Source organism: Pan troglodytes, chromosome X (assembly GCF_028858775.2).
Source record: "Pan troglodytes isolate AG18354 chromosome X, NHGRI_mPanTro3-v2.0_pri, whole genome shotgun sequence".
NCBI lineage: Eukaryota > Metazoa > Chordata > Mammalia > Primates > Hominidae > Pan > Pan troglodytes.
Genome location: NC_072421.2, coordinates 138245095 through 138270132, shown reverse-complemented (window position 1 = coordinate 138270132; position 25038 = coordinate 138245095). Strand labels below are relative to the sequence as shown.

Genomic DNA, 25038 nt, shown 5'->3' with positions numbered 1-25038 from the left:
GGTAGAAGCATCATAGAAAGCTGATTAGTTCGTGATACCATAAGAAAATGTACATTTTTTCAGTGCCCACAGTTCTTGGGCCCCATTCCTAGTTTCATTCCAGGACAGGAAGGGCCACACTGACTGAAATGAAAGCAAAGGCCCTGTTGGAATCTCAGTCCTGGAGAAACTGATAGAAACTTCCAGAGGAGCTCAAGATCATGAAATAAATGCTAGCATGGTCAAACCAGCTCTCAAAGAAGTGAAAGATTGACTTTCCTCTGGTAGGGGGGATTCAAAAAGTGCATAAACTGGGGAAAATATTTAAATTGAGGTGGTGGTGACCAACACTGTTACTAAGGTAGAAGCGTAAGGGAAATTCTGGTTTGGGGTGAGGGGTTAATATCAATCTCAAAGTTATTAGTTTGGTGAAAAAGTAATTGTGATTTTTGCCATTTCTTTTAATAGCAAAAACCACAATTAAATTACTTTTGCACCAACCTAATAAATAATTTTAATATATGGTCAAAATGTCTCTTTTCAATCAAAATAAAATGTTTGAAGGTTTCAGGTTCAAAAATAAAGTTTGTTCCCACAGTTTTGTAACCAGACTATTTCTCCTTCCTGAAGATGTAGGCGTTCCCTGATGGAAAACTACTGGAACAGAATAACAAATCTTCTGAGAGAGGTATGGTTGGGTAGGACTCTGAGAAAACAGAAAAAGTTTAGAGAGCAACATAAATGAAAGTAAAGGAGGGAACAGATACTGATGCATGTGGTAGTGAGAAAACCAGTCTGACTAGAGTAGATAACCCATGGGCAAGTAGAGAACAAAGATGATTATGTAGGGAAGGTCATGGGCACTTGGAGGGCACATGTGGATGTTTAGATTTAATGATGAAACTTGAATTGTATGTTTTTGAGTGATATGAAAAAATGATATTTAAAGAGATTAATCTGGTAGCAATAAACAGGATGGGCAGTAGTGAGAAACTGAGAAATTTGTGGAAGGACCTAAAATTTGGATGACGATAGCCCAAGCAAGGGGAATGAGATTGGTGACAAAGGAACAAATACTAGACACATTAAAAAGCAGATGTTTCTTTCCTCTTTTTTTATTACAAAAATATTACATACTTCAAAAGTTCCAATTGCACAAAAGTATATAAAGTAAAAAATAAATATGTATGTATATATGTACCTATTTGAGCATAATCACTATTAGAAGTGATATTTCGAACTTCTAAACCAGCATAGGAAGAAGTACATATACTTTGACAAATCTATCAAGACTTTAAAAAGACAGAAAAATTAATGAATATTACCAAATTATAATAAATATGAAAGGTTTAATTGTGAAATATTAAGGTAGACATTGCGAGATCGAGTAAAAAAACTCATCACATGCAGTCTTGAAAAGATATACCCAAACCAAAACAACAGAGAAAAGCTGAAAATACTGGTATGAATATAGTAGGCAAATGGTAACAAAAATAAAGTAGAGGTAGCATAGAAGAGTCAAAACAAAAATCATTAAATGAATCAAGGAAGGTATCTTTTTGAATTAATATACATTGTGAACTAATACAATCCAATAAGATAATCATAAAAAAAACCCTGAAAAGCAATTTCAAATATGTCAAGCCAAAAAAGTTAGAAATAGGAGACTGTAATAAAACCATGAAGTGAGACATTTTATATTTTTTTATTAGAAAATTTAGATAAATCAGACAAAAATAGAAAATTTGAATAACAATGAACTAATTTGACTTAATTTGTAGAAGCATGATATAATATTTACCCCAACAAAAAATATGTATTTTCTCCAATTGTTCATGGAATATTTATAAAAATTTCATATAGAATACAAAGAAAATATTCCAAGAGGTATAACTCATGCAAGAAACATTCTCCATCCATGAGATAGTATAAGTAGTAATTAAGGGAAAAAGGGATAGGAAGCAAAACATCAACTAAAACCTAACCACACTGAAATATATACACTTCTAAATAACTCTTGGATGAAACAGGAAAACAAAGCTTTAAATATGAGGTGACAAAAAAACAAACAAACAAACATGAAAATGCTGAAAACTATGGGATACAATCAAACATGTATTTAGAGGAAATTTTCTAACTTAAATGCACTAAACAGAAAAGAAAGAATTAAAAGTAAACTAAACATTACCTAGAGAATCTAGAAAGAGATCAAACAGAACTAAAGAATGTAAAAAGAAGGAATTTACAAAAGCAGAAAGTGATATTTGAAAACACTTGGTATTTTAAAAAAATAGATAACTGAAAATAAAATATACAAATCTAAGGAAAGTCCTACCAGAGAAAATAAAAAAGCATATAGCCACATATATGCAAATTAAGGCACATTGGGAAATATTATGTGTAATTTCCAATCAATACATTTGAAAATCCAGATGAAATGGACAGTTTTGACAAAATTGACTCCAGAAGAGGAGAAAATCTTGGATAAAATAATCATACAAGAAATGGAAAGATTTAAATTTCTAGGCCCCAAGCATGTACTAGGACAAAACAGTTATATTGGTGAGTGTTACCAATTGTTTAAGGAACAGCTTGTGTCTAAGTTATTTACATTGTGGAAAAAGAAAAATCTTTATTCACAAAAATATCATAATCCTAATATCAAATCAGGAAATGGGTATCGCAGAAAGGAAAACAATAAATAAGAGTTTCCCAACAAGTGTACCTCAGCACACTGGTGTCCTGCGAATGGGTTGTATGTGTACTGTAATCTTTATGTCCTAAGACGTTGGGTCAACCAGGCAGATCCTGTGAAGCCAAGTTGCCTTTGCCCTGAGCAATCTTGTCTATTTACCCCAGGGTGCCATGATGTGAAAGAGGTAATAGGGCACTTCTATAGGCATTTGTTCATATAGAGTTTTATATCCTAAATAAAATAATGACATACCAAAACACCACTACCAAATCAGTTTTATTCCAGGAATCTAAGAATAGCTCAACATTATGTAATTAACTACATTAATGGATTAAAGAGAATAACCATATCATCACCTTGATGTCAGCTTGTCAGATGCCAGAAAAGGCATCTTGATTGATAACATTCTGTATCCATCCCTGATAAAATTATAAGTCAATCAAGAACAGAAGGGCATTTCCATAACTTGAAAAGGGGCATTTATCAGAAACAATGGCAATTATAATATTTAAACAATGAGGCATTTCTATTAGAGCCAAAAACAGAAGGTTGCCTGCTCTTTATTAACCAACATCAATCTGCATTGTCCTGGAAGTTATAAAGTCTTTACCAATGTGCTAAAAAAAAAATAGATAGAAACATTAGCAAGGAAAAGACAAAAGTTTTATTATTTGCAAATGGCATGATTGTGTATCTAAGAAATCAAGATAATCAAATGAAAATAAAAACTACTGTTAGAGCTAGGAATAGAGTTCAATATGATACCTGGATACAAGATAAATATTAAATAGCTTTTCTATGCACTAATGATAATGAATTTTTAAAATGCAATATCATTCACGTAAGAGGAATTAAAACTATAAACAAATAAGCCTAACAATTATTTTAATATCTAAATGGAGAGTACAATAAATTTAAATAAATTGAGACAGATCCCTCGTTACTAGATGCAAAACCCACTATCATAAAGATGGCAGTTCTTGACATGTTACTCAAAAGGTCTGAAGCATTTCCAAGGGATTAATTTTTTATGGGCATTCATGAGTTAATTTTAAAATTAATCTGGAAAAATGGGATGCACAAGAATAGCGAAAAATTCTGAAAAAAATAAATAATAATATAGGGGAAGCAGTCCCATCATATGTCAAAACATAATGCTACAGTAATTAAAGCAGTGAGGTACTAGCTCAGTACTAGAGAAATATTATCAGTTGAACAGAAAAGAAACATAAAAAAACCCATATAGTTCATGATAAAAAGAGAATTTCAAATCAGTATGGAAATAATTCAATTGAATAAGTAAGTTGAAAAAACGGACTCTCTCTTCTGAAAAAAATAAGCTTAGATTCCTACTCTGTACCATGGAAACACTTATAAAAGAAAAGCCAATTCTACATAGAGTACTAAGCAATAAGAACGTACAAAATATTGGAAGAACCAGGCACACTGGCCCACACCTGTAGTCCCAGCTACTCGGGAGGCTGAGGCAAGAAGATCTCTTTGGCCCAAGAGTTCAAGACCAGTGTGGACAACACAGAAAGACCATATCTCAAAAAGTATATTTTGTGATTAGAAGAATATATAGGAGAATACTTTTATAATCTTGGGAGTGCAGAAGCCTATCTAAATATGAAACAAAAACAAGAAATTATAAAAGATTAAAATGTTTGTCTATTTACATAATTAAATCTTCTTTATGGTAAATAGCACCATAAATAAATTTAAAAGACAAATGATAAACATTTGCAATATACACCAGACAAAAGGATATCAGCTCCAATATCCAGAGATCTACAAATTAATAATAAAAAAAGACAAATGACACAACAAAAGAATAGGTAAAGGACACAAACAAGCAATTTCTTACAGAAGAAATAAAAATAGCTAGTAAATGTATGAAAAGTTGCTTAACTTTACAAATTATAAGAGAAAAATAATTTAAAGGAATGAGATTAGATTTTCCATCCAAAATATTGACAAAAGTCAAAAATAATAGCATTCAGCATGGCAGGAGGGCAATTTAGCTCAAACATGTTGATCCAGAAATTTTATTTCTCAGGTACTAGCTCTTTAAAATCCTTGTAAAAGTGCAAAAAATTGTAAAGATGCTTTATATATCATTATCTATATTAGCAACAAACTGTTAACAACCAAAAGATCTATCATGTGGAAAGAATTAAATAAATAATAGATTGTAAAGATGCTTTATATAGCATTATCTATAATAGCTACAAACTGTTAACAACCTAAAGATCTAATGTGGAAAGAATTGAATAAATAATATAGTACACCCTACTCTGAAATTTCCTGTAGCTGTTTTATAAAATGACTTTCTACAGCTCAGGAGAAAAGCAAGTTGTAGAATATATGTATAGGATGTTAATTTAATGTTAATAATAATATTATTATTCTATTATTATAACATTTAATGTTAATAATGATATATCAACACTTTTCTTCTCACTCCGTTACGTATTTTCATTTTCTAAAACACATGAGAATACATTCAAGTAAATAAAAAAAGTATGAGGAAGGTAACAAAACAAAGAGTCATGGCTATCTCTGGGAGATAGATAGGATTAGGAGAAGGATATTTTCACTTTTTACTTTATACACTACTGCTTTTTTTTACTTTTTAGTACAAACATATATTACTTTTATAACAAAAAATAAGCCCACCCTATTAAACACACACACACACATATATATATATACACATATATGTGTATATATATGTATATATATTCCATATATATGTGTATATATATGGAATATGCATATATGGAATATACATATATACATATATATGTATATATGGAATATAGATACATATATGTGTATATATGGAATATAGATACATATATGTGTATATATGGAATATAGATACATATGTGTATATATGGAATATACGTATATACATATATATGTGTATATATGGAAACAGAAAAAAAGTGATTTGAAATCTGACTACACAGAAGCAACTATTGTTAACATATCAACACTTTTCTTTTCACTCCCTGTTATGTATTTTCAACATATTTTGGATCATGCGCTATGTAATTTTGAGCTTGTTTTTCAATAAATATAATATTGTATTTTCCTATATCAATAAAAACACATTAACATAAAGTTTAAATATATTTTAATTTTGAAAATAACACATGTTCAAAATAGAACATTTCGAGAACAAAGAACCAAAAGAGAATAAAAATCCCATGTAGTCTTACTACCCACAGATAAATTACTTTAAAAAATAATGAAAGACAAATGTACAGAAAGGGATTAATAATCCTTAGATTGTGCACAGTGTCTCATTGATTCATGCAAGGCCCTCTTTTATTTTTACTCATTAACTTGCCTTTTTATTTAATGTTAATAATAATCATAAAAGTATTAAATAATCAATAATGGGATTTCAATTACATAATGACACCAACCACTACCCAACACACGAGTACTAGAATGTTAACCATAATATGAATTCATGTACATTGTCCTCCCATATTCTGACCCTCTTTCCTCAACCCCAGTGACCATCATCTTCAATTTTAAATTTTTTTTGCTTTTTAATTAATTATTTGTATGGTATGTGTATGTAGCCCTAAATAATATAGTGCTTAGTTTTACCTGTTTTTGAATAATATAAAAAGGATATCCTACTATATGTAGTCTTTTGAGACTTGATATCTTAATATTCTAGAAGTAAAATCTACCCATATTGTTATGTGTAGCTGTAGAACATTCATATAATGACTATATAATATTTTACATGAAATATACCATGATTTATCCATTTTCTTTTTGGGACTTTTACTACTAACATTTTAGTGTATATCTTCTAGTTATTTTCCTGAAAGTATTTAGTTTTCCTTCTATGAAACATGAACATTATACATATTTTTTGTGACCTATTTCTCTCACTGATGATACCTTATGAACATATTCCCATTTTGGTAAATATTCTTCCATGGTATAAATTTAAATGACCGCACAGTATTCCATTAGATAGTTACAATATAATTTTCTAACCACCCCAACTGTTAGACACATGATTGCTTGTAATTTTTTTGCTGTGATAAACATTATGATGCACATGGTCTTGTTTGGCTCAGCAACTCTCCTTTTAGAAATTTATCCTAAGTAATACCCAAACACATCTGCACACAAATATGTACAGGAACACCAGGTAGAATGACACAGTTTGTGTTCTTCACACCTTACATAAAGTATGTGCTGATCACAGAAGTTTTTATAATACAAGAAAATTGGAAGGAACTTAATGCTCACCAATAGGAGATGGAGTAAGTAAATTATATATTAAAATTATTACATAGCTGCACAGTTACTGACATAGAAAGTTGTTCACAATTTATTAAGTGTAAGAAAGAAATAGGTTAAATTGCAGTATGATTACATTTTGTACAAGAAAATATGCTAGTAAAAGTGTCTACAAGAGCATACACGAAAATCCTTACAGTGATTATCTCTAGATACTGAAATTATTTGAGAATTTGTTTTTTTCACTTTGCTAACATATATTTTGAAGTGTTTCCAACAGTAAAACTTGATTCCATGTACAAGAAAAAAGATGAATAGTTTTGTGCACAATTGTTTAAATATTTTTCCTGAATAGAAAATACCTGTACATTGTAAGAACTTAAAAATAAAAGAATATATAGAAGAAAATAAAATCATACATAATCCAACCCATCCAGTAATAATTAGTTTACAGTCCCCAATACATTTACTTCTAGTCATTTGTCACTGATTATATATTTTAAAATAGTTGCCATCACACTTTATGTAACCTTGTATGCTGATTTTTCACTTAACTTATAAAATGAATATGCCATAGCATTTTAATGGAAGAATATTCCATCATAGGTACATGGCACATTTACTTAATCATTCCCTGAATGTTAGACTAAGGTTTTTCTGTTTTTCACTATACCAAATAACTATGTGAGGAGTATCTTTGTGTGTGAGTTATCCACATTTTAGATAATTTCCTTGGACAGATTCCTTGAAGTGGAATATACTAAACCAAAAAGTACATTTTTATATCCCTTGATATAAATTTTCAAATAGTACTTCATATATATTTTAAGGCAAAATGAGTAGCAGGGAAAATAAAGAGGTCAAAACAGCTGGGTCCCATGGCTATTGTTAGCACTCAGATTAGTAAAACTGATACACAAAAAATCTGTTTTATTTAAGTCACAAGGCTATATTGTGAGAACCAAATGAGAATATAGATTCTTCAGAGTCACAATAAATATTACTTCTTTAGGAATGCTTTCCTTGATTTTCCAGACTCTCAGTTACTTTTTCTTCATGGCCTTAACAATTGATAAATAATTTTCCAATTATCATCTGTATGTTGTTTCCCACAGATGATTTTAAGCTTTATCAAAACATGCCTGGCATACAGTTAGCGCTCAATAAATATTTGTTGAATGAATGAATGAATGAATGAGGTGACAGCACTTTGTAAAGTATAAATCATTAGACATTCAGAAGGTATTTCTATTTTAATTGGCATTATCATTGTTCCTTTTTGTTATCATATAGAGGATTTTAAATCTTTAGAGAGTCCCTGCCTAACTGTAAAAATTTAATTATGTGGTTTTCATGCTTTTCATGCCAGCCAGAAGCATGGGTAGCAACATTGCTGAAGGCACCTGGTGGGAGCTGAGACTTAGAGAACCAACTACTTGGTTCTCCAGATCAGCATGCTGGGATTTAAGGAGTTGCAGCTACCATTAGTCGGATACAAGGCAGTGGCCAGGAACCCAGGAGGTTGCGATATTTGAAGCAGGTAGATGCTGGAGGTTAGAAACAAACTAATGGTAAGTGCTCCACATAGTAAGGTGCAAACTGGACAAAAGTCAGTAAAAGGGGATTCAAATAGATAGAAGAGTTAAATTCCAAGCACCAGTACTCAAAGCATGGAGCTATGAATATGATTCTGAAGCAAAGGGTAATTGAACTCAGTGCTTCCTTATATTCTTCCTGCCAAAACTGAAAATGGTATCAGAAAGTGTTTGCACCTACTTCCATATACAGGTCCAAGGGAATGGCAGTAGCTGGTTGGGGAATAAAAGCTGTGCATACAAACAGACTCTGGCAGTGACAGGATCAAGCGAGACCATTTGTATACGGGATTGTATAATATTGTACACAAAATGTGGAAGCAATCAACCTTTGGATCACATCATTCTATCATGATTTTAAACAGCAGATATTATAGCATAGTGGTTACAATCATGGACTGTCACAACAGGCTAGCCGGGTTTAAATCTGGCTCCATTATTTAGTAGTTGTGTCCTGTGGACAAAATTCACTTCACCTCTGTGTGCCAGTTTCCTCATCTGTAAAATAGGGATAATGATGGTACCTAGCTTCAATGGGTTGTTGTGAAGATTAAATAGATTAAATGAGTTAATGCATGTAAGGATCTGAGAACAGTGCCTGGATGTAGCAAATGCTATGTTAAGTGTTGTTGTTGTTATTATTATTATTATTATTATTATTATATTATTATTCGGTCATGTAAGACCAATGATAAAAATTAATATCATTTAAAATGGACAAATAATGTTAACTTTACCTAAAATACCAGTCTTAAACAGGAATTTTTCTCATTAAATAAAAATTTCACTTAGACCTAAACATAGTCAACTGTATAAAAACCGTAAGCACTAGTGAAGTAGTAAAATTTATTGCAGCAGTCCTATCTGTTTATTCTGCAGAAGTTTTATTATGGACATTATTTTTAAAAGTTGTAGAGATTAAACACACATTTCCTAATAGTAAAAAACACAAACTGCAGTACTATTGGTTCATAAGATCTGGTGTATAAGGAGGAATGTCCCATTAAATGTTTTTGAAGCTAATTCAACTAGAAGCAGAAATAGTTGAGTTGGAAGATTTTTCTGTAGAGTGATTTTAACATGGGAAGGCTCAGACAGGGGAAGCCTAGATTTGAAAAGGCCTGGACCTGGGGAAAGGTTGGAAGATCTGGACTATAGAACATGTTAGAATACCTGGATATTGCAGACACTGGAAGACCTGAATGTCAGAAGATCAGCACACTGGAGACGTTGGAAGACATGGATATTGAGCCAGTTGATGGAAGACTGGGTAGTTGTTGGAAGACATGAAGATGCTGGAAGACGTAGAGATGCTGGAAGACGTGGAGATGTTGGAAGACGAGCAGATGCTGGAAGCCCTGGAGATGCTGGAAGACCTGGAGATATAGGAAGACATGGATTTGTTGGAAGACGTAGCTTAGTTGGAAGACATATATTTTCTGGAAGACGTGGATTTTCTGGAAGACATGGCTTGGTTGGAAGACATGGATTTTCTGGAAGACGTACCTTTGTTGGAAGACGTACCTTTGTTGGAAGACGTACCTTTGTTGGAAGACACACCTTTGTTGGAAGACACAAGTAGGCTGGAAGACATTAATTTGATGGAAGACATGGCTTTGTTGGAAGACGTGGATTTGCTGGAAGACACGGATTTCCTGGAAGACCTGGATTTTTCGGAAGCTATGGATTTGAGGGAAGACAAGGATTTTCTGGAAGACGTGGATAGTCTGGAAGACATGGCTTTGTTGGAAGACGTGGACTTGCTGGAAGACACGGATTTCCTGGAAGACCCGGATTTTTTGGAAGCTATAGATTTGAGGGAAGACAAGGATTTTCTGGAAGACATGGATAGTCTGGAAGACCTGGAGGCCATTGGAAGATGTGGATTTTCTGGAAGACATGGCTTTTTTGGAAGACGTAGATTTTCAGGAAGACCCAAATTATCCGGAAGACCTGGATTGTTGGGAAGACGTGGATTTTCTGGAAGACTGGGAGGTTACTGGAAGACGTGGATTTTCTGGAAGACATGGATTTTCTGGAAGACATGGATCTTCAGGAAGACATATATTGGCTGGAAGACCTGGATTTTTTCCGGAAGATGTGGATTGACTGGAAGACCTGGATTTGGTGGAAGACATAGATTTTTCTGGAAGACACTGACTGGAAGACCTGGATTTCTTTCTGGAAGACACTGATTGACTGGAAGACCTGGATTTCTTTCTGGAAGACACTGATTGACTGGAAGATCTAGATTTTTCTGGAAGAACTAGATTTACTGGAAGACTTGGATTTGGTGGAAGACACAGATTTTTCTGGAAGACATGGATTAGCTGGAAGATCTGTATTTGATGGAAGACCTTGAAATTATTGGAAGACATGGATTTCCTGGAAGACGTGGATTTTCCTGGAAGATCTGGATTTGGTGGAAGACCTATAATTGCTGGAAGACTGGATTTGCTGGAAGACTTGGAGCTTCTTGGAAGACATGGATTGTCCGGAAGACATGGATTGTCTGGAAGATGTGGATTTTCTGGAAGCTCAGGATTATCCGGAAGACCTTGAGATTATTGGAAGACTTGAAGTCGCTGGAAGACCCGGAGTTGTTGGAAGACCTTGACACTGGCGCCATCGGAAACCCTGGACATTGGAAACATTGTAAGCACAGGATATTGGAGACATTGCAAGCCTTGGATTTTGAAGACATTGGTTACTCTGGACATTGATATTTCTGGAGGCCCTGGACATTGGGATATTGAATATTGGAAGTCATAGACACTGAAATCTCTGGAAATTAGAGATATTGTAAGTCCTGTACCTTGGAACTCCTAAATACTGGCAGATATAAACAACAGCAGATGTAGACATTTATAAATCCTAAAATGAGAAGCCCTGGATATTGGGAGACATTGGTAAGCATGGATATTGACATATTTATGTCAAAAGACAGTTTGGAAGAATTAAATTTTAAAGATGCTGGATGTCAAGAATACTGGCAGCCTGGACAATATGAGACCAGGATATTTATTAAGAGGTCTATTCATTCAGACGTTGAGGATATTGATGTACCTGAAAGTTCTTGCAGGTATTTAAAGACTTGGGCATTGGAGGAATTGGCGATAAAAATACACTGTAAAACTAGAATGTAGGAGACATTTAAAAATGTAAAAACTGAATGGTGTAAGTGCTGGAAAACATTGAAGAATCTAGACTTAAACACTATGAAATACATAGCCTCTAGAAGACCTGTATATAGGAGACATTGGAGGATTAGGACCATGGAAGACTTGTAATTTAGAACTCTGGATTCTGAAAGACAAGACCTGGACTTTGAAGATGGGTTGTTGGAGATATTAGAAGACCTAAATTTTTAATGACTTGAATACTGGGAAGTTTAGAAAACAAGGGCATTGGAGATGCTGCAGGACAGGGACTGGAACACACGGATGTTATAATATTGGGAAGATCTGGTAATTAAAGATGTTGGAAGCTGTGGAGCTTAGAAGACTTGAGTTAGAGAAACTGAAGAACAGAAAGGCTTAATCTTAATGGTATTGGAAAGTCATGCTGAAAGATAGTAGCAATATTCAAAGAGTTGTGTATTAGGGCCTAGATATTAAATTAAAAGACATCATGAGACTACCCTTATAGTCTTTAATACTATTTCATCTCTTCTGCTAAAAAGCAAAACACAAGGAAATAGCATTCTAGGAAGGTGAGAAAGAGAAGGCAGGGAAATTCAAGAAAAAGCAAATAGTTTGAATGGGTTGGAAGCTATCTTCATAGTCTCAATGAACTGGCCTTATTGGTTAACAAGATGGGAATGGGAAATTATCAAAGAATAAGCAGTATCTAGGTCGAGAGAACTGCTTGGCTTTAGATCAGGGATCAACAAACATTTGCTGTAAAGGTTCAGAAGTAAATATTTAAGGCTTTACAGGTTACATTGTCTCTGTTGCAACTACTCAACTCTGCCATTGTAGTGCAGTCACAGACAGTTAAGTAAATGAATGGGGATGGCTGTGCTGCATTAAAACTTTACTTAAAAAAAATGGTTGGGCTGCATTTGGCCCAAGGGCCTTAGTTTGCTATGCCCTGCTCTAACGCCAAATCAAGGATATGGTAAAGTTAAGTACATTCCAGGCTAGCATTCACATATGAGAACAAGCAGAGAAAATTGAAGCCGAATGGTAAATAACAATATCATGTGCTGTAATGATAGGAGATGAAACTGGCAAGAACCTAAGAATTTAGATCTCTGGGCAATTGTTTGGACAATTGCCCAAACAGGGAGCCTTGTATTCAGAGCCAAAATTAAATGGGTTGCATTCAGGGACCCAACCAACAGGGCTGAGGATCAATGAGGATGTCCTAATTTAATTAAATAGGCTGGAAGCTTAAGTAAATTAGAGAAGAAACCCACCCCTACAGACTGGACATATATGGAGGGGAACAGGAAAAAGATTATAGCTTGGTAGGCTCTTCTCAGGCACCCTGGCTTCAGGTAATACATGTAATTTCTTAAGTGACAAAGACCTTAAGTGACAAGCTTCAGGGATTAGACTTGAGCTATGCGCTGAAGGCCCTTAGTACTTAGATAAGGCTGAGGAAGTCAGGAACTATCACATATATTACATGAAAGAGAACACTGGCATACAAAACTGGGAAAGTACACTGGAACTAGGCCATGCATGATTTAAAGATCAAGTAGTGGAATATATAGACAATGGGTGGTTATTAAACGTCTATGAACGAGGAGGTATTGGAATCAGAACCGTACATAAGGAAAGCCAGTTGAGCAGCAAGGTGCTGAATAGCAAAGACTACTAGATACATACAGTAGAACACCTAATACCCCAAGCTAAAACACTTAAAGGGTTGGGATGTGAGGCTAATACAGTTATGCAGGTAAGTGGTAGTGGGGGCTAGAATTAAGGCAGTGATGTTTCTGTCACTCAGCAGACACAGCATCAGTTATGATGAATACTTAGGATTCTGAATAACACTATTTTAAACTTCTTGAATGCCATCATAGAATACATGAAATTCAAAGAAGTTCAGAAGCCAGCTGTGAGGAATTTTCCTTGCCTAGTAAGATTACGTAGACTTACACAAATTCTCTCAAAAGGCAGCTGAGCTAATATTTTGGTGGTCAAGCAAAGCAGGTCCTATTTAGCTTTATCTTTACCCCTATATCACAGTTACCTAATTTTCTTTAAAGTGGAAACAAGTGGATGGATTATTTTCTAGAGAATAAGAACTCATCCATGTCCAAAACTGAGATTACCTCTAGTCACTACACAAATAAATGTCAGTAATGATAACCACATTATAGCATAAAGAATCACTGCAGATCAGGGAGTAACTTACAGACAAGGAAATTATTGTTTCATGTATCCCTCATCAGCAAACAAAAAGAAATACTAAAACTCATTTTTAAACTTCCTTCTCTCATCTTAAAACCATCATGCATACCTTAATTTGAGGGAAATTAAGTATCAAAGTGTGAAAATTTTGCAAAGATAGGCGCAAACTCTCATATTCTGGTTGCATAATGCTTATTCATGTTATAATAATAATAATAATCATAACAATTTATTGAGCACTTACTATGTGCCAGGCACTGTACTAAGCATTTCATATAATCTTATAGCAATCCTATAATGCAGGTATTTTGACTGCATTTTACAGATCAGAAACTGAAGTCTGGAATGGTTAAGAAATATGCCCACAGTCACACAGCTGGTAATTGGTAGAGGCAGGATTTGAAAGCAGATCCGTGTGATTACAAAACCTTGCCTCCGTGCTGATTCTCCACAACCCAATAACCCAGGGGTTGTACTGCCAGGACTAAGCACCACTCACCCAAAAAGAGGGTGCCCCCAGCCCAGAGCAGACAAGAAGTCAGTGGCAAAGCTCTCACTTTAAGTCCCATTTTCTTATCATTGTGACACTCACCATACCACTGCCAAGTAGTCAAGAACCAATTCTAGGTGTTTGCAAAGATGAGTTAATTATATCTTTGGCTTTACGTAGCAATGCAAGAAAGATGAAATGCAGTGTCTCAAACACAATAGATTCATACTTAATTTCTCAATATTTGTTATTTATGCTAATGATACTAATTCTTTCATCTATTTTCTATTTGATTTTATAGTTCCCAGTAATATATACACTCTGTTCATAGTACATCATATTTCTGAATTCTTAAGCAACCATAACACACTGACATCAAAGGCCATTAAAAGGTAATAATACTATGTAAAGTTCAGTAATCAATGCATTTCACATCATAAACCTTGTTCACGCAAGCTTTTAGACTATATATACTGTCAAAACCCTTTATTAGCATTTGGGTGGTAGAAGCTATGTAATCCAAATGTGTAATTTAAAGAGCTTTCTCTGCATTTTGAACTTGAAAGATTTTAAACAAAAAGTTCTTTTTAAATGTAATACAAGTTTCCTAACATATTCTTCACATCTCATCAGCCTGGGCTGCCCTTTCTCCCCACCCCTCCTTTTTTTTCTTTTTGCCACAGTGGTTAAACATGTCTATAAAGAACGAAATTTCCATGCACTTTGTAATACTGAGCTCAAGAATTTACCCAAGCCATTTGACAACAGATTCTCTCCACTCAAACTGTGCCTAAAACATACTAAAAGAAACCTCAGCTTTGATATTTGGGGGACTTTTCTTAAAGAAGAAAAAAACACCCATTTACATGGCAGTGTTGTCATTAACTTCTATTTCTACCTTTAGCGTATAGCAAACTTTCTCATCCTCCTACAAGTTTTGCTGACTTGTTCAACTCAACCACAGTAAAATGTTCTTTGACTCTCATCAGTGATACTTCTTAGGTTGTTTTAACTGGATATTGTCTTAAACAATAATTAGATTTATCTCAATATTTTATTTCAAATGACCTGGGCCCTAGATAAATGTTTCCATACATCAAGCCAAAGTCAAAGTATTTCTATGACAACTAAGATCATATAATAGTCAATTTCTCATTTTATTATTTATATTAAGAGTTCCTAGTTGATGCAATTCAATTTATTTTATTTCTCTAATTCTGGTCAAAATAAATAAAAAAATGGCCAAGGTAGTAATCTCAGTAAATGGTAAAATTATCAAAACAGTTCTTTTTTTTTTTTTTTCTTTGTTTGTTTGTTTAGACAGAGTCTCATCCTGTTGCCAGGCTGGAGTGCAGTGGTGCGATCTTGGCTCACTGCAACCTCCGCCTCCCAGGTTCAAGTGATTCTCCTGCCTCAGACTTACGAGTAGCTGGAGTTACAGGCATGCACCACCACGCCCAGCTAATTTTTATATTTTTAGTAGAGATGGGGTTTCACCATGTTGGCCAGGATGGTCTCGATCTCTTGACCTCGTGATCTGCCAGCCTCGGCCTCCCAAAGTGCTGGGATTACAGGCGTGAGCCACCACGCCCAGCCAAAACAGCTCATTCTTTAAAGTCATATAGAACCACTGATTATACTGAGGAAAAGATCATTGATTTAAAAATATTTACCTGTAGATGTGACTAAGAAGAAGCAAATGACCTATGAAAACTTAAAGCATTCACCATACAGAGTTCTCTGTTTTGGTTTATGGAAACAATAGATACAAAATATTAGCATTTTACACACAATATCTGTGCATTATTTTTCCCAAAACCTATAACCCAGAGGGGAAATAAAAACAATTATCATAGAAAAAGAAACTCCCAGTAGGTACTGCCTCTCTTTCCTTTCAGAGAGTTGGTGTTTATATTTGCCTTGTTTCTATGGCATTATGCCCTACTTCCTTTTCTGGGAGGGACTAAAACATGGTAAAACTTGAACCATGGGCACAATTACACAATGCAATAATAATCCTATTTACTTTGGTCTCTATGAAAAAGTTTAGATATTCTCAAAATCAACCATTGTGGTTGATGCACCTTTCTCTCAAGGTAATGTCAGAGATAGAAAGACTTTAGACACCAAGTGGTCTTATTCTCTCATTTGAAAGACAAAGGCAGGAGTGACTTGAATAAGACCATTCATTGAACTAGTGGCAGAACAAACACTTTGAATCAAGGTTTCCTAGTTCCTGGGCCCACTACCATTTATATTTTCTATCATAATTTTCCCTAGCTTTAGAGCGGCAGTTTGAAAACCATGGCTATATAAAGAAACGCTGAAGGAAATTTTGAAATATACAGATTCTGGCCCTATCCCTGATTCAGCAGGTCTTTGTGCAGTTCCTGGAAATCTATATTTTTCAACGCTTTCTATCATTACTCTGATACACAGTCAGTGTTGAGAACAACTGTGGTTTAGATCAAGAGCGTAAGCTCTCCTGGAACTGTGGCGAATCCTAGATCCACAGCATCCTACAATGGGTTTTCAACCCTCATCTTCCTCATTTGAGCATGTTGAAGAATATCTGTAGTCTCAACCATAACCATGCAAGCAAGCCCTTTTTAAAATTATGATTAAGTTCCAAGATACATGTGCAGAACGTGCAGGTTTGTTACATAGGTATACATGTGCCATGGTGGTTCGCTGCACCCATCAACCCTTCATCTAGGTTTTAAGCCCCGTATGCATTAGGTATTTGTCCTAATGCTCTCCCTCCCCTTGCCCCCCACCCCCCAACAGGCCCCTGTGTGTGTTGTTCCCCTCCCAGTGTCCATGTGTTCTCATTGTTCAACTCCCACTTATGAGTAAGAAGAACATGTGGTGTTTGGTTCTCTGTTCCTGTGTTAGTTTGCTGAGAATGATGGCTTCCAGCTTCATCCATGTACCCACAAAGGGCGTGATCTCAATTCTTTTTTATGGCTGCAGTATATTCCATGTTGTATATGTGCCACATTTTCTTTATCCAGTCTATCATTGATGGGCATTCGGGTTGGTTCCAAGTCTTTGCTATTGTAAATAGTGCTGCAACAAACATACGTGTGCATGTCTTTATAATAGAATAATCTATAATCTTTTGGGTATATACCTAGTAATGGGATGGCTGGGTCAAATGGTATTTCTGGTTCTAGATCCTTGAGGAATGGCCACACTGTCTTCCACAGTGGTTAAACTAATTTACACTCCCACCAACAGTGTAAAAACGTTCCTATTCTCCACATCCTCTCCAGCATCTATCCTTTCCTGACTTTTTAATAATCGCCATCCTGACTGGCCTAACGCGCGGCGGATGCGGACAGGCCAGCGCGCGACACTCCCGGAGTGGGTGGTCACGCGCGGGCTGGGGTAACGAGGACCCCGGCGGGTGGCGGGAGGAAGGAAGGAAGAGGGACAGCACCGGACGCGCGGGTCCAACGGCCCCCTGAGCACGCAGGCAGACAAACCCTTGTGTGGAGGGCTCACTTTCAATAGATGGCAACGAGGAATCTGCTCTGCTACTCACGAAACCCTGACCCAGAAACAGGTTGCCTAGGAATGGTTTAGCGCCAGGTTCTTCACGAACGTGTCATGCATGATGGGCGAGGGGGTGGCTGCCTTTCTGGCCGAGGCCAATTTTCCAGGATGAGGGGCTCTCCGCACCGGATCCCAGTCTGGCTCTCATTGTGGTTTTGATTGGCATTTCTCTAATGATCAGTGATGATGAGCTTTTTTTCATGTTTGTTGGCTGCGTAAGTGTCTTCTTTTGAGAAGTGTCTGTTCATATCATTTGCCCACTTTTTGATGGGGTTGTTTTTTCTTGTAAATTTGTTGAAGTTCCTTGCAGATTCTGGATATTAGACCTTTGTCAGATGGGTAGATTGCAAAATTTTTCTCCCATTCTTTAGGTTGCCTGTTCATTCTGATGCTAGTTTCATTTGCTGTGCGGAAGCCCTTTTAAACTTTTTTTTTTTCCTTTTCCTTCAAAATATCAAACTCACATATAGTTCACAGTCTGAGGAGAAAGTTACTGGACTCCCTCATGCCAAATTTCACGTTTGAGTGGGCTTGTTTCCTGCTTCCTACAAAACCAAATTCAATTTACTCTCTGATGTCAGTTTTTGACACAGCTGTTTAAAGCATTTTTTTTCATTACTGTACATACATTTCCTCATTCCAGGTTGTCTTTATGCTTTCTCAAGTTATATAAAGTCTCTTTTTGGCAAGCACATGCCAATGAATTATCTTTCTTCTTTTCTCTATTCAGGTTTTCTGTGCATCATTATCAGATATAATGATGAGGCCAGTGCCGTGAATCCGGCACAAACAGCAATTAAGACAGAAACAACAGCGATGTTATTTGGACTTCCTCTCTATTCCCCAGAATAACTGTCCAACTGAGTTCAAAATGGACATCAGTTGGGAATGTGTAAAGCAGCCAAAAGAACAGGCAGGTTCAGCCTATGCCTTTGCCCAAAATTCTTAGAACAAGATAACAGCGTCATATCTCTGGCTTTGTGGGTTTTTTTTCCTCTGTTAAATCTGCCTGGAAAATTCCAAACATCCAAAATTAAAACAACCATGACAATAACTTTTGTAACACAATTGAATCGAATGAAGTAAATATATGGAATTATGAAAGGAATTTGAAAACAATCTGAGAATGAAGTCTCCATCACCATCAGAGAACAGGAGGTAATAATATCCATTTTTTTGGAGGATATTCAATTCTTCAAATCACTGAGGCGGCCAGATATGAGAACAGAAAGAATCTATGAAAATGAACTCTAGCAGCTGTTCCTCCTTGATTAGCTACCAAAGGAAATCTGGAAATTTAACATAAATATACTGCTTTTCAGGATCAGCCAATAGCTAACATATACAATTGCTGGAAAAGAAATTAATTTAACTTATACCAAACTAATCCTTTCTGGTGAGATCACAAGTTAGGCTTAATCAGCATTAAAACAAATTTCAGGAGTACAAAATCAAATTATCCAGCCAAGTACAGTAGCAGCCCACTCCTTAAATGCTATAGTTGAGTTCCCGAAACTCTCAGAGTACCCATGTTGGAGGAATTTAAGACCTTTTAGGAAAAAATGAGGCAGGGACATGAGTATTATGAAAGCCTAGACAATTAGTTTGTTCACCAAACTAAAACAATAAAATAAATATCATTGATATTTTATATTAACAAGAGTGGATATCAGGCAATTAACTTCCTTTGTGATCTCAAGATGAAGATGATAATGGATCAATGAAAATGCTTGGTCGTAACAATAGTAACAGGGAAAGAATAGAGAAAATTGCATTTCGTCTGAAGAGATGTAAGCTCAGTCTTCTGCTCCTCTTTCATCCCCAGCACACAAATCACCATATCATCAGAGCCATCAGAGTCTGAATCCCAAGGTTTAACTATCTGTGTGCGGCGTTTCTACTTCCTGTTTTCCTGTTTGCAGAACGGGTTTGAATGACATGGCTTAATGTCAACCTCTTCTCCCCTGTCAAGTAAGCAGAGAGAAAATACTTATCGGTGTTTGTTTGGAGGTTTATTACTACTGCTTTATAGGATTGTAAGTAATCATCTAAGCCTTACCTGAAAGTCAATATGTAGCCCACCAAAGGATCTCTTTCTTTTGAATCATTGTGACAATTTCATTTGTGGAGTAGATACTTGAACATTCTTAGAGTTCTGGATGTTAACCTATGCTGGCTTCTTTTATTGCCTTTTGATGTGATCACATCTCCAAAATATTTCTCAACTATCTTTTGAAGGTGAGAGTCTAACAATTCAGTAATGTCACTTAACTCAATGTCTTCAAGGCCTTCACTATTCAAATGGTTTGCAGATGTTACAATATTTTCAATTTCTTCTACCACTGGAAGGAAACCTTCCGAATCAGTCACAACCTCATTCCAAAATTTCTGCCAGACTTCATTAAGTGTTGATTGTTTTATTTGTCTCACTGATTCTTCTACAACTGTTAAAGCATTACAAACGGAGAAATGTTGCCAAGCCACTTTCATGGTAAAGTTCTGGTGTCTCTGATAAGATCTTCAGGTAGTCAAAATATATGCAGAGCATAGTACATCACTAGCACTCTCAGATGCAAGAGTTGAAGGAGTGGAGTCGTACTGGGTGTAATGGAGATGACTTGAACACAAGGAGCAGCATTTATGACTGCATTTTTGTCTGTAGGAGCAGTGTCCAGAATCACAACACTGTGAAGTCAAGATTTTTTTTTCATTTAAATGTTATTTAACCTCAGAACAAAACACTTCAAAGACCAGTTCAAAAAGAGTTTCTCAGTGATCCATATTTCATGGTTTCCCTTCATGTACACAGAAAAGTGTTTCTGGCTTTCTCTTTAAAGAAGGTAACAATTTTGGAATCTGTAAAGCAACATGGGTTTAATCAGAACACACTGGAACAAAGCAGAACTTTGAGTTTGTCTTTTCCAGGCTTCAAGCCTCTGGTCCTTTTCTCATGCTTTGCAATAGATGTGCAAGTAGGCGTTTGCTTCCAGAGTTTCAGCAGCACTGACAACCTGCTCAGGCAAATTGCCATTGTCCTCAATCGTCTTCTTCAGGTATTCAGGATACTCTCCGGCAGCTCCTTAATCTGCTTCCTCTGACAGTCACTTCTCCACTTCTTTTCATTACAGGCCACAGCTTCGCTTCGCTTCGCTTCTCTTCGCTTCGCTTCTCTTCGCTTCGCTTCGCTTCTCTTCTCTTCTTTCTTCTCTTCTCTTTTCTCTTCTTTTCTTTTTTTGAAACAGAGCTTTGCTCTCGTCACCCAGGCTGGAGTGCGATGGCACGATCTCAGCTCACTGCAACCTCTGCCTCCTAGGTTCAAGCGATTCTCCTGCCTCAGCCTCCTGAGTAGCTGAGATTACAGGTACCCGCCACCATGCCTGGCTAATTTTTGTATTTTTAGTAGAGACAAGGTTTCACCATGTTGGCCAGGCTAGTTGCAAACTCCAGACCTCAAGTGATCCACCCACCTGGCATTTCTTAAACCTACCCAACCACCCATTACTTGCAATGAATTTTATAACTTTCCATCCAGATTGAAATTTAAATTTGCATTTTTGTGATGCTCACTGGCAGATTTTACACACAGAAAGAGACCTATTCAACCTTCTCTGTTTTAGAAGCCACAAGTGCAAATCTCTTTATATTTTCCCTATTGTGGCATTTTGAGTTGTGTATGATTTTCTCAATGATTCTTGTGTGCCCCCGATTCACTGGCCCCAACTGCTTTCTCAATTTTCTTTATTGTATGATGTGTAGGTTCATTAACACCAAAAATATGCCCTAGGAAGTGTTGCTTTCACCATTATCAAGCATTTAAAGAACTTTCATTGTGTTCGCTATTAACATAAACTTTCTTGCCCTCTTTACTCTTCTTGCATCTCTATCATCCCTCTCCTTGTTCTTTTGCTTGCATGCCATTCTCACCCCTAACTCACGCATATTTACAATGACTGAAAGTTGTATATCAATGAGAGTACACAATATTAATTTGTAATACTTAAGAACCAAATGATAAAATTCACAAGACAAATAAAAAGGCTAACCAGTTTTTGTATGACAACACGTGTGTGATCAATGGCTGCAGAGGCAACAATAACAAGCAGAAGAACAAGAGTAGAAACAAGTAACCCAAATGTTGGTCTTCTCACAGGAGGTAGCAAGAAACAGGATGGTGACTTGAACTTGCATATCGTTCCAAAGCTCTCAAAGGCGCGGACTTAGGGAAACTCAAATTTTGTATGATGGTGACTTGCAGTTGTGAAGCGATCGTGGAACTCAGGAGTCAAGGTCAGGCTATCAGGCTGAGGTGAGAAGCACACCATCTAGGTAAAAGCAAACATAAAAATAGGAAATGAGGTCAGGAACAGAGGCAATCTAAATGAGTAGCTTATAAGTTTGGAGTAATAAAAATATATGCCAGGGCCGGGCATGGTGGCTCACGCCTGTAATCCCGGCACTTTCGGTGGCTGAGGCAGGGGGATCACGAGGTCAGGAGTTTGAGACCAGCCTGGCCAATGTGGTGAAACCCCGTCTCTACTAAAAATGCAAAAAATTAGCTGGGCATGGTGGCACATGCCTATAATCCCAGCTACTTGGGAGGCTGAGGCAGGAGAATCACTTGAACCCAGGGGGCAGAGGTTGCAGTGAGCCGAGATCACACACCACTGCACTCCAGCCTGGGTGACAGAGTAAGATTCCGTCTCAAAAAAAAAAAAAAAAAAAATATATATATATATATATATATATACACACATATATATATGTGTGTGTGTGTGTGTGTGTGTGTGTGTATATATATGCCAAATTGCCCTTACAAAGGTTGTACCAATTTGTATGCTAAAAGCAAATGAGAGTTCTTTCCTCTCATGTACTTACCAACATGACACATAATCAACATTTGTGACTTGTATCAATTAGAAGGTAAATAACAAGGTATCTAATTTTTGTTTTGATTTCTTTCATCACCTTTCCTCTTTAAATACTTGTTCTTATCCTTTTTCCACATTATATTTTTTTCTTACTGATTTATAGGTACTGTTAACATTTTAGAGAACTTATTTTTAATCCTCTCTATATTGCAAATATTTTTTCCAAGCATGTCATTTACTTTCGAATTTTATTGCTTTTGTCTTTTGCCATAAAGTTGCTTCAAGTATTTATGTAGTCAACTGTTTCTGCCTTGCTTTGAAAAGTCTTTCCCCCATAAGATAATACAAATATGTTCACTTATTCATTTTTAATATTTTTACAGTTGTCTGGTAGTATTTCAGAACATTAAGGAAAGGATGGGCTACTCAAAAAATGGTGTTGGAATAAACATCTGACTATCCATCCACAAGTGTCTGGAGTTCTCTCCCAGTGCTCTTTTTTCTCTCTAGAGCCTGAGAGTTTCTGGTAGTGCCATAACTCCTGGGTAACCAGGTTGAGTCCTCAAGCTGATCTTAGTTGATCCCTCAGTTTCTTTGGGTTAGTGTAGCTTTGAGAGGAAAATGTTTTCAAATAAATAATTACTATCTATTTGGTTGTCTTAAGTTTTGTTCGTCTACCAATCCATACTACAACTCATATCAACTGAACAACAGTACCAAGTTCTCGGATCTCAGATCTTCTGATAACGCTTCACTAATAATTAATAAATAAATAGTCACTCATAGTTTTGGAAGAACTGAGGGAATCAGAGCATGAGTAGGCTGTTAGATGACATTTGGCCACTGCTGTTGATTCTACTGGGTGCAGTAATGGAACTGTGGTAACATAAATAAATATATGTTTTGTCGAGGGAGGAACTGAAGCAAATAGATATACAATGTTATCAGTAACTTATTTTATGGAAAAATGTTAACAATTTTTATGTTGTTGTTTTGAGATGGAGTCTCACTCTGTCGCCCAGGCTGGAGTGCAGTGGCGTGATCTTGGCTCACTGCAACTGCCTCAGCCTCTGAAGTAGCTGTGATGATAGGCGTGAGCCACCACACCTGGCTAAATAGTTACCAATTTTTAAATCCAGGTGCTTGGTGGGCATTATAATTAGCATACAATGAGCAGTGAGGACGACCAGAGGTCACTTTCATCGCCATATTGGTTTTGGTGGGTTCTGGCCGGCTTCTTTACCACATGCTGTTTTATCAGCAAGGTCTTTGTGACCTGTATCTTGTGCTGACCTCCTATCTCATCCTGTGATTAAGAATGCCTTAACCTCCTGGGAATGCAGCCCAGTAGGTCTCAGCCTTATTTTACCCAGCCCCTACTCAAGATGGAGTCACTCTGGTTCAAACGCCTCTGATGCCACCTCTTCCAGGAAGCTTTCCCTGATCCCTCCTGCTGGCTTTGAATTGATGATGGAAACTCTCAGAGCCTTCCTCCAATGCCTACTCTGATTACAGCACTTAGGATATTTCACTATAGTGCCATCTGCTTCCCTGTGTTTTAATCATTTGGGAATGCCTTGACGGTAACTGGAATAGAATAGGTCCTCATTTTATAGCATAAATGTTTATAGTACAGAAAGTAAGACCAGCATGCAATGCTCTCAAAAGGAGTAGCATTTGAATGGGACCTTGAAGAATGGGTAGAATTTTTAGGGTGTGGAGGAGAAGGCAAGCAGGTGGAAGGGACAAAGGCGGAGGCACGAAATTGCTGGGTACACGTGGAATTAGATGAGGGATGAAGCTGAAACAAAGGACGGCTGAAGTGGGCAGTAAAAATAAAACTGTAAAAGATTTGTTGAGGCAAATCTTAAAGGGCTTCAGATGCCAGATTTCTTAGATGAGGTGGAGTTGTTTAGCTGTCTTGATATTAACGAAAGGGTTTATGTTTGCAATGAATAAAACAGCAGATATTTAGGATTAATCTGACCTATTCTTCCTTGTTACTAGGTTTTGGCATACAAAATGTATGGAAAATTTGCTTTCATGGGGTGGGGGGGGGGTGGAGAAAAAACCGAATTTTATTAGATGCTATGGAAATCAAATGGGATTTTAGAATTGCCACTTGCAAATAGAAGACAGAATCTAAGACTGAAATGGAAGACAGCTGTAAAACAACAGGACTGGTCTAGAAAGATGTAAAAGCTGAAGCAAA

The 25038-nt window shown here is 36.3% G+C and overlaps 2 protein-coding genes across 4 annotated transcripts in view; one reads left to right on the top strand and one right to left on the bottom strand.

The window, feature by feature from the left end:
* Positions 1 to 1076: 1076 nt before the first annotated feature.
* Positions 1077 to 25038, bottom strand: part of LOC129138603 (histidine-rich glycoprotein-like) — a 96541-nt gene continuing 72579 nt past the window's right edge. For 2 of the 3 annotated variants that reach the window (XM_063804313.1, XM_063804314.1), the window contains exons 3-4: positions 22002 to 22280; positions 9935 to 11184 (exon numbers count right to left, since the gene is read on the bottom strand). Coding sequence is in view for 1 of the 3 variants with exons in the window: in XM_063804315.1 (XP_063660385.1) it covers positions 22255 to 22280 (26 nt within the window). In the remaining 2 variants the exon portion in view is untranslated. Of the gene's footprint in view, positions 11185 to 22001; positions 22281 to 25038 lie in introns of all 3 variants that reach the window. The other variant, XM_063804315.1, reaches the window with a different exon arrangement.
* LOC741280 (cerebellar degeneration related 1) lies at positions 10014 to 10754 on the top strand. Its single transcript, XM_009439715.3, has one exon. It carries the CDS (start codon positions 10014 to 10016, stop codon positions 10740 to 10742), a length of 729 nt encoding a protein of 242 aa, XP_009437990.2. The 3' UTR covers positions 10743 to 10754.

Coding starts and splice junctions, on each gene's coding strand:
- LOC741280 (XM_009439715.3), top strand. CDS start 10,014: ATGGCTTGGTTGGAAGACATGGATTTTCTGGAAGACGTACCTTTGTTG.